Source organism: Sinohyriopsis cumingii, chromosome 5 (assembly GCF_028554795.1).
Source record: "Sinohyriopsis cumingii isolate HCF-2022 chromosome 5, ASM2855479v2, whole genome shotgun sequence".
Taxonomy (NCBI): Eukaryota; Metazoa; Mollusca; class Bivalvia; order Unionida; family Unionidae; genus Sinohyriopsis; species Sinohyriopsis cumingii.
The window spans coordinates 70,347,703-70,365,175 of record NC_142965.1 but is presented as its reverse complement, the minus strand read 5'-3'; the positions used below and the strand labels follow the sequence as shown (position 1 = coordinate 70,365,175).

The following is a 17,473-nucleotide window of genomic DNA, read 5'->3' as shown; positions in this document are numbered from 1 at the left end:
GTGTCAACTTCTTAATAGATACAGGTGCTACAGTTACCATGATAGCAAAGGGTGTCTATGAGAGGATGGCGCCGGAATATGGACCTCTGTTACATGAGGTTACTGGGAACGTTCTGTGTGCTGATGGGAAACCGCTAGAAGTAGTCGGGAAAGGAAAGTTTACCTTTTCGTTCGGAGGGATACATCACGAGCATTGCGTTATCGTTGTAATGATGGGCTTGACAGCAGAAGGAGTGTTAGGATTGGATTTCCTAGAAAAAGTAGGAAGCAAAATTGATTTTGTGAATCACAGTTTAACTACTGGGGATGCCATTTTATCATATGATGTGATCAAATCAATTTGGAAAGACAGAAGTCCTCTTCCAGCCCGCCCCAAACACTGTCCCCTCACTCACAACCCTGTATCACCATTGGCGACGTGCAGCTGAAGAATGTGGACAGTTTCAAATACCTTGGCAGCACAATATCTAGTGACGGCTCCCTGGACAAAGAAATCACTGCGAGGATCCAAAAAGCCAGTCAAGCACTCGGATGACTCTGAACCAATGAAAGTACAATGCAGTTGTCCTCACGTCTCTCTTGTATGGCTGTGAAACGTGGACACTCTACCAAAGACATATCAGTCAGTTGGAACAATTCCACCAGTGCTTCCTGAGATCCATTATGCGGATCAAGTGACAGGACTGAATCACCAACCAGGAAGTCCTTGACAGAGCCAACACAACAAGCATCGAAGCCAAACTAATCCAGGCCCAGTTTCGTTGGACTGGCCATGTCATCCGCATGGATCAAAGCAGAATCCCAAAGTAGTTGTTCTATGGTGAGCTAGCCCAGGGAAACCGAAACCAAGGCCACCCTCATAAGAGGTACAAAGACAACCTCAAGATGAACATCAAATGGACAGACCTCCAACCCTGCCATCTCGAGCTCGCTGCCTTAGACATAAGCCATTGGCGAGCGCTGACCAGAAAAGCCTGTTCCACCTTTGAGGATGACCGCCGCCAGCATCTTGCTGCAACTCGGGAGAGACGTCACAGAACTGTATCACAAATACCACCAACCACCGGTGTCCCATGCCCCACCTGCAACTGCCTGTGTGCATCGGAATTTGGACTCAGGAGCCACATGCGCGTCCACCGTTGAATGAGATCGCACAACTTGTCTTCCTCGACTCAAGAGACTACCATTATTATTAGTAATATATCAAATAAAAGTTTTCTATTCCCATTATTTACCCTTCTTACTCTACATACAGAAATGTATCAAATATAAGTTTTCTAGTCCCATTATTTACCCTTTATATATATGGAAATGTATCAAATGTAAGTTTTCTATTCCGATTATTTAACCTTTTTACTCTACACATGGCAATGTATCAAATATAAGTTTTTTATTCCCATTATTTACCCTTTTTAGCCTATATATAGAAATGTATCAAAATATAAGTTTTCTATTCCCATTATTTTGCCCTTTTCACCCAATATATGGAAATTATCAAATATAAGTTTTCTATTACCATTATTTACTCTTCTTACTCTATATGTATAGTAATATATTAAATATAGGTTTTCTATTCTCATTATTTACCCTTTTTAGCCTATATATGGAAATGTATCAAATAGAAGTTTTCTATTCCCATTATTTTGCCCTTTTTACCCTAATATGGAAATTATCAAATATAAGTTTTCTATTACCATTATTTACCCTTCTTACTCTATATGTATAGTAATATATCAAACATAAGTTTTCTATTCTCATTATTTACCCTTTTTACCCTATATATGGAAATTATCAAATATAAGTTTTCTATTCCCATTACTTACCCTTCTTTATACATGGAAATATATCCAATCAGGAAAATAATGATTACTAATGGTTTATTAGTGATTATTTGCTTCAACAACAAACCTTGGAATCTAAAGTCATCTCTGAGACAGCTTCCTGAACTTGCCCAATACCAGAATCTGAAACAGAATAATGTATTTGTAAAAATCTTGAATCCCTCTTGTACTATATAGCAATGTAGGTTTAATCCATCACAGTTAATGACAATTTTATGGCATACCTTACACTAGAACATTGCAGAGGGATGATTGAAATGTGCAACAAAAAGAAAACTAGAAATGTATCCATATGACAGAGTGCCAAGGTAAAAATGATTCAATTAAATGGCATACTTCTCACTCAAAAACATGGACCATAACTTTCATGTATTTTTTATGCAAAATGATTACATAAAAAGAAATATGTCCATATGACAAGGGTGCCTCTATGAATATGACTGAAATAATAGCAAAGTTCTAAGCCAACCAGGGGCCATAACAACATAAACATTTTCCTGAAATCAATTTTAAAAAATGAATAAAAGTGTAACATCAATATAGGTGACTACTAATATGATACAAATAAATGGCAAAGCTCCAAGCCAAACAGGGGCCATAAATACATAAAATGTTGCTGGAAAACAGTTAAAATAAACCTTTAAAAAAATGCATTATCAAGCAGAAAAGTAATTCATGAAAGGACGGGAAGAGATGGACAGACATGGCAACACTATACACACATATATGGTGGGAGCATAAATAAGGGGATAAAGTGGCTAACAGAAGGATGTGGCAATAGGAAGAAATTAATGTTTTGTGTCAAAGTTAATTCTAAAGAACCTGAGAAATCTGTCACAATTATTTCACATATACAATATGAGTACAAAATGTCAGTTTCATAATCAAATACAATTGTGGCAGTAATGATCATTGTTATCAATAATTGTGATTGCAATATGTATGAATGGAATAGCCAACATGTATGAATGAAATAGTCAATATGTATGATTGGAACAGCCAACATGTATGAAAGGAATAGCCAATATGATAGCCAACATGTATCACTGGAACAGCCAACATGTATGATTGGAATAGCTAACATGTAAGCATAGAAGTCATCACAAATATAGTAATACAACCTAATTCTGGAAAAATTTATTCAGGTTAAAGCCTTTTCACAATGCTTCAGTTGCAAACATATATAATCTGTTTAAGTATTTGCCATTTGCAATAAGGGCTTTAATTCTCCAATACCTGGAAAGTGGTGTGTGTCCACCCAGCCCCCATCCTCATCATCCATTTCTATCACCTTCTCCTGCTCTTCCTGATGGTTATCCACCTGCTTCACTCTCTTGTAACATGGCACTACGAATGAGACAAATCGTTAGACAAATAATTATCTATAATTTTATTATACACTAATGTATCAGCTGGAAAAACAATAAGTACCATAGAAATTATTTGAATGCATCTCATAAAGGACAACAAAGACATGAACTACAAATGCGTTCTGTGTTTATTAGTCCTGCATGTTGTTACTAGTGGCCGATTTGGCATCGCTGACTCTAGTACTAATCAGGGAGTCTAAATACTGTAATCTTGACCCTGACCTTTCAACCCTGCATGCAACAGATTCCTTGCAAACAAGGGAACTACATGCGACTTTGTTTTAAAAAATGATGGTCCAGAAAACCAATTGTCTTTATATGGATCATGGTTATCTTCAAGCTATCTGAAGTGTATTTCCTTGCCATAGCAGCCAGCCCTCTTTAAAGCTTGTTGCCATTATGCAGTGGTTAATCAAAGTTACTTTAAAGATTACATACATTTTATGCAAAGAGAATGATGTCATGCATTGTTAATGAAATTGAAGGATGCTTATTGTACAGTAAGACTTTCAAAACTATTGTCATATTTATATAATTATGTTAATTCCGAGTTTTCAATCATGTATTTATGTTCATGAACAAAGTCATATGGACAATGTTCTTTTGCATACCAGGACCCAGCAATGTGGAATGAATTGCCCCATGAGCTTAGACACAAAGACACAGTGATCTCATTCAAGAGTGCTCTTAAAACTCACTTATTCTGACTGCAAGAACAAACTTAAAGACCCAATAATGCTTCCTACCTTAAATATTTTCAGCACATTTTTTATATTTTCTAATGTCATGGTGTTTGTAATAATATCATTATTTATGTTTTTTAGTTTATAGTTGTTGTTTAATGTTGTAAAGTGCTTAGAGCTTCTAAAGATTAGGCACTATACAAAGTCCTCATTATTATTAGTAGTATTAATGTGTCATTTATGTAATTTACAGATTTGGAAAAATCAAATTTAGTCATTTTACATGATACTTCAGCTTTCACTTTTAATCAAGTGAAGCAAAAAAGATCTTAAGAAAACATTTTGACTTCCTTGCTGATGGGTTGGATCTCTGCACAATCAATTATATATGTGGTGCATGGGTAGTTTTTTCAGAAAGATTCTGGACAACCGTCACTAATTACTTCTCCTGGAAGCCATATTATCAATGATTTCAACTTATCTGCCATGACTAGATCCAAAATTCAAAATCTTGCATGCAAAGCTTCTTGTAATTCCTAACCTGCAACTATTTTCATCAAATAAGGAGTAACTGTAACCTCATTAGAACAAGAACAATTTGAGCTTCTATCTCCAACTGGAAATTAAAATTGAGACACTGAGCCAACAGAAGTAAAGAAGACATGCATATAGCAAAATATCACTGTCAGTAACCAAATGCTGGGCCACAGACATTGTTCCCCCATCTAGTTTGCTTTGAACCCCCTTTACCTCTGTCAAAGTATTATTTGACCGAGAAGACCTTGTTTGATAGTCTATCGATTCTTGCACATAAGGGCATTGTGATTTATAAAGTGTGATTTGTCCTACTGTGCTGCAGCAATGCACGTAGTTGGAGTTTCAACATTACAACTTCATGTAGCTTCACCACCTACCGAAATGTTTTATTAATTCTCTGAAGAAAAAGAACATGGTTCTTGTCATGATCATTAACTAGTGCATAGCAATTTCAGGTTTTGTTAAGACCTGGTTCTTGTCTCAGAAGTTGATGTAAATTCAGTTTTTGCTTTGGTTTCATATCCCAAGTTTAGCTTTGTTTCTGGAGTTCTCTATTCAGAACAATCAAAAATTTTCTCTGCAATGTTTATCCATATATGGCTTTAATCCACTCAGTCTTCATTGGCCCAGTGGATGGCGATGAATGAAATTAAATGGAATCAAACAAGCAGCCTTCATACACTTCATTCACACCAATTTCTTTCTTCTCCATAAATTCAGTTTATTATTTTAACATCCACTGACAATCGTATACTCATTATTCCCACTATGAAAATAAAGTCATATGGACAGTGTTCTTTTGCATACCAGGGCCCAGCCACGTGGAATGAATTGCCCAATGAACTTATACACAGTGATCACATTCAAGAGGGCTCTTAAAACTCACTTATTACGACTGCAAGAACAAACTTAAAGACCTAATAATCTTTCCTACCTTAAATATTCTCAGCATGTTTTTTAATGTTTTCTAATTTCATGGTGTTTGTTTCTGTAATCATATCGTTACATGTTTTTTTATCTTATAGGTGTTGTCTAATGTTGTAAAGCACTTAGAGCTTCTAAAGATTAGGCGCTATACAAAGTCCTCATTATTATTATTATTATCCATGTAAATGTTCAAGAGAAAATAAACAATGATAAACTGTAAACAAAAGATTGACACTGATGTTCACTTTACTACTGTCATGGCTGATGCATCACACTTAATGATACAGATAATGGTATCTATAGATTATTTTCTCATCCACAAAGTTTGATGAAAGTACTTGATCTACAGTAAAGTTATTGTGCCGAATGAAGTTCCTTTTTTTGTCAGTGACCATTTGACCATGAAATCAATAATCTTTCTTACCCCATGTGCATACCATCTACAAAGAGTCATCAAGGTCCATTATCTAGAACAAAAGTTTTGTGTGGAAACCAATAAATGGATGGATGGTCAAATTGACTGAAAAAGCCATAACATTATATGATATGCCTAAGATAGGCATAAATGTGCCAACTCAAATCTATATCAAAGATGATACAATCAATTTTCCTACAATGTCCTAATTGATATGTTGTTACATGTTTAGGCTCGAATAAACAGTAACACAAAAAGTGAAAACAACAAGCTTCTTAAAATTTAACAAATAATTTATTTTCCTGGAAAATTATGTAAAAATTAAAAAAAGGAGAAGAACTTATGGTTTCAAGAATCAAATCCAAAAATAATCTAAGAATAATCCACAAATTAAATTGGAAAAGTCCTAGTAATAAATGTTCTAATAATTTCAAGTTCGAATCCTGATGGAAAATCCAAGATGGATGACGAGGACGTATGCTGTAGTCAATACTGTGCTTATCTACAGTTCTTGTAGAATTACAAATAATGGTACTCCAGGGTTGGAAATCCAAATTAAACTTGTAAGCAATGTCTGTCCAAAATTTTTGTGTGAGCACTCCTCAAAATATTTACATAGAAAAAAAGAATTAATCCTTTTGAAATCCAGCTGATCTATGAATCTGGCTACAACAAAATAACTTGACATCAGTGTAAAAAGCCCAAAACTGAGAAATCTCTCTCAAAGCATCTCTATTAAAACTAACAAATGCGCATAATGGAAAAACCAGAATTGCAAAATCGTGAGGGTTCACGTGATCGTGTTTATGTCACGTACACCAAACATTACCCTGACGACAACCAATCATTTTACTCCAAGAAAAACTGTTTACATCTTAAATCATGTAGTAACATCATGATTTGGAAAACAACCAATCATTTTAAAATAAAACAGAACTTGTTTCCAAAGGTAGCTACAAGTTCTGAAACAAGGTCAGAATTTAGATCAACACCTGGTGTTTAAAAATTAACAGTCAAGGTCAAACAATTTTCTGAAAAAGTATCATCTCCAGTGAATAAATTTACATTAATATAGCTTATAATAAAATAAAAACTTTAAAACTGACAAACAATTAAATTAAAATAAATAAGAATGAAATCAGATATGCATAACAATGTGCAGACAAATCCCAAATTAAAATGTCAGCAAAATTGTTTGAACAAGAAAAAGGCATACATAGAGAGATCATGTTTCTTCAAAATTTGATGATCCATTTTATTTTAATTCATATGGGTGACAGTGAATAAGATAAAAAAAATTTAAACCAATGCTGACAAACCCTAAATTAGTATAACAGCAAAATTGACTGAATGTCTGATTTCTATTTAATTTTAAAGACCCATTAATTATAGTTCATATCTGGGACTGTGAATCTAGTATAAATCTTTGCCTTACATTTATTACTTCTTTAATTAAATTGTGACAAAAGTTGACATTTAATAGTGACATACAAATATTTAGACAATTTGGACATGTCTATCCAAAATAAGTGTGAGGTCACTATTTTGTAATAGTTGGATATGGGCCAATCATTTGAAAAATTACAAGTTCATTATTATCGGCTATCATTTTGAAAATTAGATTTAAACCATTGATCATTCGGTGCATACAGGCTTATCATTTGCAAAAAAACCTGCAAGTTCAGTTTCTTTAATGGGGAACCTATTTTTGTGGAATCATGGTTGCTTTGAAGAACAAATTTCAAGACCCTACAAACATTACGACCCTGACACAAATATCGCATTTTGCAAAATTACAGAAAATGATACTCGTATAAAATCAAACTACACGTACATTTTGTGTGAAAACACATAGTAATAAAGTCTTACCTTTCCTTGTGATGAGGAATTGTTTATCCCTGGGAAGATATGGCTTGATTTTGGACTCGTCACCCATCGCCCACTGCCATGTTGGACAATGGTGCACTATATGGTCACCAGCAGCCACAAACTCAAATACAAAGTACAGACAAAAACAATAAAATACAGTCTAATTAACTGGACTTCAAAGTTATTTAACAATGGAGTTAATATATGGCACAATGATGTTAGTGGTTTTCTTCCATTTATAATTAATTCTGCATGCACATATTTATTTCTGACAAATGTGTTATCCATAGTATCAAGGAAATAGTTTGAGAACATAGACAAGAATTAAAAAATAAGTTGAACTGTAAAACTGCATAAATTTACAGGTATTGTATTCATGGGAGCCAGTTACACACACTATTTAACAGACTTAAAGTTAGTCAAATTTGAAATTTGCTGGATTTTCTTCAATTTAAATGCACAGAGTGCTTTGGAAGGTAAAAGGCTTTCAATTGTGAAACTGACTGGAATCAGAATTCATGCAATAATTTCAATTAAGGACTGACTATTTAATGATGGGAGAGGGGCTAGTATTTTTTTGTAGAAAATGTCTGGCACATTAATAGTTTTAGAAAGATTCTCCTTTGCATTCATTTTTAGTGGGTTTTTTATTATTAAAAAAAGAACCAACTCTATCCATTATATTCATTAAAAATAAAATCATCTTGTGATTAAAAAAAAAATATTTCAAAATAAAATCAGAGCCCTCCTCCACCCAAACTCATTGGTCCCTTATGAAATCACTTTCAGGGTATGATAGGTGTTCAGGTTTGATTTGCTTGGTTTGGATGAGGTTCGTGTTTCTGTGTCTCTATGCACTTTTGATGTGATGTGTTTGTCACTGGGTACCTTCTTAAATGAAGACAAATGCTTGAAAAAATATATTACTCAAGTTAAAGGGAACCGAAACTGTTGAATGACATGCTAATTTATGTAACTTTAAGCAGATACTGGTACTTGTTACATTAAATAACAGAAATTAAATGTAGTAATTGTTGTATTGTCAGTCAAGCATGAACTGCATATTTATCTGAGGGTAACCAAATACAACGTAACTAAATAAACCTGACACTCAGTGTAACATTTTCTTGTACAAGTAATAGTCTGTACATAGATTTCTCCTGATTCTAAGTAAACTCAGATTGACAAATTGAGGTCCACTGGAGCATTTACAAAGGGCTTGCCATTATTATGAGCAATCTGCAAGCATACTGTGTATTTGTTATGTACAGAATGTCATTTTAAATTAGCATGAATCTCATGACCATGAGCTATCCGTACACAGAGAGTACAACGATAATTGGACCTCAACCAAAAATAGTGATTTTAAAAAACCCAGTAAAGAAATCTTGACAAAACTGCTGATCAAACTACTTTGTTGCAACAAAAAAACACCTGCTGGTCGAGATTTCAGCAACAAACTTAAGGCTCCATTGATTTAACTGGATTAAGTTTGATTCAAACATATAAATGAAGACCAAATAAATTTCTTAATTAAGTCTAGACTTAAAATTTGGACCCAATACTTGAATATAATGATCTATGATCTCTTGTTATTTTGCAAAATCTTGAAATTACAAAACAAGGCACTCACTGCTGGACAATTAATAGTATATTCTTGCCTTATTTGTACATGTAAAACACATAATACATGTATGCATAAAACATGTTGGTTTTTATTGCAAATATCCAATTAAATCACACAAAACACACAGCATCAAATTTGGGGAATGCAATAAAAATGCAAAACCCCAGATTCAAAATTAAGAGTATAATTTACACATATTATTTATACCGGGTAGTTATTATCTTTAAAAGAAATATTTAAAATAGTGTAACCCTTCATTGCACTATACATGTAGATATATTTTAAAGACAGTTTGTACAAAATGTAAATGATTCATATATGAATTGTTATGATAGTTACTCTTTCCATTAAATTCCAGAAAATAAAAACTACCCAATGAATGTAACAATAAAACAATACTATTTAAGATAATAAAATAAAAATTTCATGTAGATTCTTTTGTTAACTAAAATGCAAACAATCAGCATCATCAATCCTATTGCATATTTGTTTAGAAAATTTGAAAGCTGGCATAAAAACAGAAGCATTAATGACTGATATTTGAATTTTCCTGTGTTAGGAAACCAGTAAAAATCATGAATATTACAAAATAATTTTATTATTTATGTTAAGCTATATATTGTTTATTTCAAAATGTTCCAAACTGATAAAAATTCAAATTCAAAATTGAATTTCAGCATTCTAAACACAGAAGAAAAAAATAAATGGTGCATAAAGTGAGGTCAAGAAAATCAGCATATTAATATGCCAAGTGGGAGCTGCTGTGGCTCTGTGGTAAACTTGCTGAACAAATGACCGAAAGGGTACAGGTTCAAAATCCTACTATCAGACCAACCTGGGTCAGCTACCATGAAGTATCCTTGGGCAAGGCACTTTAATCCAATTGCCCCAGCTCTAAATAACCTACATGTGTTGATGTGCCATAAAACACCAAACCAAACTAAATTTGGGAAGTCAAGCCTAGCTTTGGAGCAAGCATAGATCGAAAAGTATTCAACATTAATGAGAAGAGTTATCTGTGCTTAGAAGTGTTCTATGGAACAATAGTATAGATTAAGTTTCCTGTGGGTTGTGGCAGATTGTTAAATGAGTCATAAGTTTTGGTATCTACAGTTTTAACAAAAGGTTATATAATGACACTGTGCTGGAGTTTCTCAGATTATAAGGCAGGTTGGGAGTAAATCAGTTATATAATCTAAAGACTGGTTGTTAATTATTTTATAATAAGTGCATACATTTTTTTATTTGTTCTTTCTGTGCAAGTAAGCTAACCAGTTTCCAAATAAAGTAGTTCTCTGCTAGAAAATTATAAAATTATGGTAGACCAGAAACTATTTGTATGGTTAAAAGCAATGATGCGACAATTCAGTGAAACAGAAAACATGACCATTACTTTCAAACTTTAGCAACTATTTTTATTGTAATTCTCAACATCCTGTTCAGTGTAATTACCCAACACTAGCAGTGACAGCCACGTTTTGATTGTTAGTGCTTGATGTCAGGAAAGTCATATCTTCCAACATGCTTATTATGAAAGGGGTCTGATGTAAACAAATGAAATCTTTCCCACTGGAACAGGGGCCACTTTTGGTCGATTAAAAATGTCCCCATCATTGTGGTAAAGAATAAAACCAACTTGGAAGAAACTATCAGCAGCAGAGTACTAAAATTGGGAATTCTGAATAATTATGGGACAGGTACTCATTTATCGCCACATAAGACCCAACCAAATCCCCGTCTTTTCATAAGACTTTGGCCAGACAGTGCCATTAACCACAGCAACAACTGTAAAATACAAAAACTATAATAAATTGAATCCCATTCTTGCATTTTTTAACATGAAATTTATAAAATTTATAATTTGTTTATTTATTTATTTATTACATTTTTAAAACACATTATTAGGCAGATGTTGGAGAGAAAAACAAAATAAAGCAAACAACCAAATGTTGAGTAATAATTCTATTTTATGTAAATTAATTTTTCTTTCTTCATTTCATGGTACATGTAAATGATCATTAAATTTTGTAAAATAATAATTTATAGAAGGGAAATAAAGATTTAATCCTAATCTTCATGTGTTGTTTCAATCTATATTAAATACACTTGATAAATTAATTCAGCTAAAACAATTTTATTTTGGTCACAGGATCCACAGCAGTACTGTGATATATCCAGAATTGAGTTAACGGTATAATGAGTTGTACAATATACTAATGCAGCCCAGAAGAATATATGAATTAACTTTTATCACTCATACGTTAACAAAACGACAGGTGTTAATTTCTCTGTATTAACCATCTATTGTCAGAATTAGTCTTTTTCCCTGATAACAGACTCCAACTTTACAAAGAAATCTTGCATTCAAATTCAGTGCCATTTCAAAATATTGATGTTTGATTGGCTGTCATCAAATCAGATCCAATCAAATATCAGAATTCTGAGAGAGTCCGAGTTTGATCATGGGAATTATGGGGTAATATCAGGGTGCAGATTAGCGTCTACTGCATCATACACATACCTCTTCGGGTGTTATTACTCCAGTTTCCCTGAATTTTGATTCCTACAAAATACAATGAAATGCTGTTACTCCAGTTTCCCTGAATTTTCATTCCTACAAAATACCATGAAAAAAGACCTAACACAAGAATAATGCTGATAACTTTGAAGTCTCAAAAATTTGTACATCTTACTGAATTTTGTTAACAATTGATGACAAAAGTTTTTCAAGACTATGAATAGTGCTCAAATACCATAAATTATCAAATATAGCACATAGGTTGTCCAAGTTTTTCCCTACCACACCTCCCCTGAGGTGTATACATGTCAACGTGTTCCGCAATTTGATTTTTACTCATATTACCTTGTAGCAGTAATATTTTAAAAAACTTGTTTCTCATGTCAAACATTGCACCAAGTTCGAAATATTAAATGAGTCTAATGTTATATAGCTATGCTTTACATTTCAGCAAAACTTTTTGAAGTTTAAAGACAATATAATAACAAGAAGACAGGATCAACATAAAAAATCATCTTCAATTTGACAAGTTAATAATTTATGAAGAGCGACAATGTTGTTGCATTTACTAAAAACTTAAACTGCCATAATTTTAGAATATGAACTTCAAAGCTAGAAAAATTTAGTTTATTCTGCATCACTTGAGTCACAGCTAGCAGCAGGATCCTCAGTGTCAGAATTCAAATATAAAAACTTTTATCCTACTCGCCGTCTTGAAAAACATCCATAACCTCACCGAGGTGTGCTTCATTGATGGTTGTGGTGGTGATGCTGCATCTGATTCACTGTTATAGATTTCAGAGCGAGACAAGTTGACTTCCTGAAGAATTTCACAGTTAGGGAATCCACTATATAACATTGGTCCTGCATTTAATAAAGAGAGCATGTGGCGCCACTGTGAAATGGTTAGGATGGCTCAATGTGAAGAAACAGACTTTTAATGGACCCAGTTTGGTTGAAATGGCTCTACTGTGGTATGTCCTTTTATCAAGTGGATCATGTGGATTATACTGCTCTGGTATGTCCTTTTATCAAGTGGATCATGTGGATTATACTGCTGTGGTATGTCCTTTTATCAAGTGGATCGTGTGGATTATACTGCTGTGGTATGTCCTTTTATCAAGTGGATCATACTGCTGTGGTATGTCCTTTTATCAAGTGGATCATGTGGATTATGCTTTAGACAGTTTAGAGTTTCAAGGGTAAACAGGACAGATGATTCAAAATACCCAACCAATTTATTCCATGTTTATAAGAAGCCAACACAAATTTTGGGGGTTTATTATTCTTTATGAAAATCTGCAGGTTATGTATGCAGATATTCTAATATTTTGTTATGCAATAGAAAAACTGCCTGGCAATACACGAGTGTGTGTCATACTTGGACATGTGCTATATTCACTAATTTATTATATGATTGCCATTTCTAATGTCTACCAATTATTTTCTCTGGGTAAAATATCAGAGTAGATTTTCTCTGGGTAAAATATCAGAGTAGATTATATGGTATGCAAGAATTAATCTATCCATCCTTTCACCAGAATTTTGAACTAAAGCAAAAAATCGACAATCCTATGTGGGACATTACCTTCCCTTGATTGTATGACATAAGTGGATTTGAAAATTTCCCAGTACCATCTTCATTTATGACCAACTAGACATCAAAAAAGGTCATTTGGCAAAACTCCATCTTGATATGACCATCTAGGAATAACAAGATTTTCAAGATGGCTACCTTGATAGTCGTATCTAAGGTGAGATTGGAACTATTTTCAGTACGGACCAACCACACATATTAGCTAGTCGTTCATAGAAAATCCTATGTTTATATGACCATAAGTTCAGGAAAGTAACTATAACAAGACTAACAAAGTGGTCACAGTGATGGCCATACTGCATGTAAGTGTGGTACCACTTTCCTTTACGACCAACTAGACCCTGGGAAAAATATGTATGCAAAGCTTCATTGCAATCCTCGTTATAGCCAAGGAGTGGCAATAGCAAACATTTGCAAACAGATGGATGGACAACAAATGGTGGACAATAGGCCATCATAAACTCTTCTGATCCATAATTATTTGAGCTAAAAACCAGGAAACCATCTTATAACTCCTGAATAGCAGCTATTGCCAAAATAATTTTAAAAAATGTACTTACAAATCCAAACTGAGTGAAAAGGACACATTTTCCTTGCATTACACTGAACAGAAAGGATTTCAAATCTCAGACTGTCCAGCATTTAGTTGTGCCTATTATGCCTATATTTGTACTTCATAAGGTAACTTATCTGAATGCTTCAATCATTAAAAGACAAAAACAATTTTCTTCACATTTTCTAAAAGTACAAAATGTTCTACAAGTCTGTTTCAGTCAGGGAAAACATACATGTCATAGACATTATAAACTGAAATACTTTTTGTATAATCTTTAATTTTCAGTTTTCTTATTCCCTAATAGGGCAATATATAATAATGGCTATTTTGCTGCACTAATGTCAAAAAACAAAATTAATGATCTGCACTGTGGTGTATATAGTCTTATATAGATTAAAAAAAACTTTGGAAGAAATATTGCCCAATTCTCCAAATGTAAGAGAGACTGTCTAGTCTTCTGACCCGCTTCACACCTAAGACCTTCTATAGTTTCAGAACTGAAACTTTCAAATATCTGCGAACAACTTTTCATTGGTTGAATACCATGTCATAGTTCAATAATGGATCACAGATTGCACCTTTTACTTCTGCCTTTCATCCTTTCTACAACTTGCAGTTGTGTCAGCAAGTATATGAATATATTATCTAGTTCACAGTATCAAACACTGTGCCTGGATACTCTTATTTTTAATAACTTGTAGTAGACATCTATGACTTTTTCTGGTGTTAATGATAATCTGTTTTTTAAAATAAAAGTAACAATAAAAATTTGCATGAAAATAATGGAAATAAGTCCGATAGGCACACAGTAAACAAAGTATGCCCAAACTATACTGCACAGATTACTGGCACAGGGGCTTGTATCGTTGCTTAACTAGCAGTCATGCATAAAGTATCAAATAATTTATGAATCAACGCTGATATTTCAAGTTACATTTAGCATAGAGTAATAAATTTGGTACCAACATTTAGCTCATGAATTTGACTGTCTGGCTATCCAAAGTGTGGCTTACTATCATGTCTTTAAAGAATGCCAGACCATTTTCCCATTCTACTGCTTGACATGGCCATGATAACACCCAACTAATATGCAAGTGAAACCCCAATGAATGGAATAACTGTCCTCTCATTGGTTAAAAGAAAATGACATCCTACATTTCTTTTCAGTTGGATAATGAGAAGACTATTCCATTCAGAGTGTTGTTCTTGCATATTAAGCAGAAGCAATACAAATCTTGCTGCCTGTTGTTGGACTTTCTCAATTCTGTCAACATCCTAAGTGTAGCATGGATCCCAGACCATACAACCATACTCTAACACAAATCTGACAAAGTGCTAGATAGGCAGTTTGTCTACATGTCTGTGGCCAGTGTGACTGAGGTTTCTTTTTAGAAATGCCAATGTAATGTTAGCTGTTTTAGTCAATTTGATAATGTGCGATTCCCACTTGAAGTCCTCAGACAATATTAGTCCAAGATAGTTTTCACTGACTTGTTGTAGCATGTGGTTATTTAAAGTGTAGAAGCTAAATGATTTAGTTGATTTATGAGGTAGCATTCTGTAGTACTGAAAAATATACGCCAATCTGTCACCCATTTTTCAAGGGCTGTCAAATCATTCTGGAGGGTATGGTGGTCACTTTGGTTTTCAATTGTTCTGTACAGGAGACAGTCATCTGCAAACTGCATGACCTGAGACTTCACACAGTCTGGAAGATTATTAATGTGATAAAGAAAAAGGAGTGGTCCCAGCACAGTTCCCTGAGGGTCACCAGAGTCAACAGCAACTGCTTCAGATGATTCTGCATCAACCACAACTTGCATAAGTAGCTTTGTCATGAAAATCTCTAGCCAGCAGCATAGTGGCCCAGTGATTCCATAGTTTTCCATCTTGAACAGAAACTTATGTAATGGCACAGTATCAAATGCTTTTATTTATCAAATTATTGTATACTACATTTATGACTGACAGTTAAATTGTAAGTAACTATAGCAAAAGTCACATGGGTCATGTATGCGCATTTACTCATTCTAAATTAAATACAACTTAGTCTTTTGAAATTTAACACTAACTTTCTTTGACCAAAGTCTATTCAATCATGATTAATGAATGCTCTGCACCTTCAGTGTCATCAAGAAACTTCCAGACAAAAATTACTGATCTCTATGGTCTTTTACAATGATGGCCATTAACCAAATTTTGGACAAAAAAAGAGCATGTCGAGTGGAATCATCACAATATAGAGTAGTATGAATTTGTTTATCAATATACGTAGCTTTCACTGTTAGTCCTACAATGTAAGACACATCACCTGATATTTTTGCTCTGGGGGGTGATGGGTCTTACTTGCCTAACTAAAGGCACTCTGTAGCGTGTTTTGATGTCGACTAACAGTGTAACAAAAGTTAAATTTTCAGGAATATCACACACAACTAGCAACCAATAACTATGCTTTTCTACAAAGTAAAGTTATAATGTTTTTGTCAGACTTTACTAACCTGGTTTTCTTTTCTCTAATAAATTCAAATTATCACAAAAGAAATGGACCTGTTTTCAAGTTTCTTTTGCCTACATTTCAGTTGGCTGGAAAGCGATGCAAACTGGGAATGCCAAAATCGGGTTAAGTTGAAATATTATTCTTTAACGAAACAAATAAAAAATATATTATGCCTATTGGATCTGTAAGCAACGTTTCGTTCCATTCAAGAAACATATCTCCCACATGAGCCTACTTAAACATACTTTGGCATACCCTGACTACCGTTGCATTGCAAGAAATACAAGTGTATGTCAACGGAACATGAAAATGCATCCATTTGCTAGTGTCATATTTTCATTCTGCTGGGATGAAGACAGCACAGTAAGTATATTAATTACACATAAATTAGTGGACGAGTGTCGATATAGGCTGCCAAGTGTGTGAGATATTCCTAAAACTACTACTCATTCTGGTCAACTGACATCAGAACACTCTATACAAGGCCATTATTTGGTTAGTAAGACATAGCACTAATACAAAAACAACATGAGCTATATCTTACATTGTAGGACTACTTTCACTTTGACATCACAGCATGCAACATTCAATCCTGACTGTACTCAATCACACCTCTTTAGATTCATTTTGTCCAAAAATCTCTTCGTACTTTAACATCGATTTTGCTGTATGCACTTTTCAGGTTGTCTAAACAAAGGCCTTCCAAAGGAATGTGGATGTATAAGAATCCAAATGAAGAGAATACTTGTTACATAAAGCTATGTAATAATCAAATTCTACAAAATTACACCCATGACTGAAATATTCGGTGTTGAATGCCTACATGGCCTGTGTGACTTGTACGATAGCCCCTGTGATTACATAGCCTGTGTGACTTGTACGATAGCCCCTGTGATTACATGGCCTGTGTGACTTGTACGATAGCCCCTGTGATTACTGGCGGGTGCTCAGATACTATTACTGTTGACGTAGTTCATTATAACGTCAACGTATTTATAGATAGATCGATAGTCGAGGAAGATTCCAGATGGAGAGA

The 17,473-nt window shown here is 33.9% G+C and overlaps 1 protein-coding gene across 1 annotated transcript in view; it reads right to left on the bottom strand.

The window, feature by feature from the left end:
* The window catches only part of LOC149799395 (ubiquitin-like-conjugating enzyme ATG3), a 41,961-nt gene that overhangs the window by 24,101 nt on the left and 387 nt on the right, over window positions 1-17,473 (bottom strand). The window contains exons 2-5 of the mRNA XM_089958734.1: window positions 11,791-11,832; window positions 7,643-7,763; window positions 3,078-3,188; window positions 1,909-1,964 (exon numbers count right to left, since the gene is read on the bottom strand). Coding sequence (XP_089814860.1) covers window positions 1,909-1,964; window positions 3,078-3,188; window positions 7,643-7,763; window positions 11,791-11,832 — 330 coding nt within the window. The remainder of the gene's footprint in view (window positions 1-1,908; window positions 1,965-3,077; window positions 3,189-7,642; window positions 7,764-11,790; window positions 11,833-17,473) is intronic.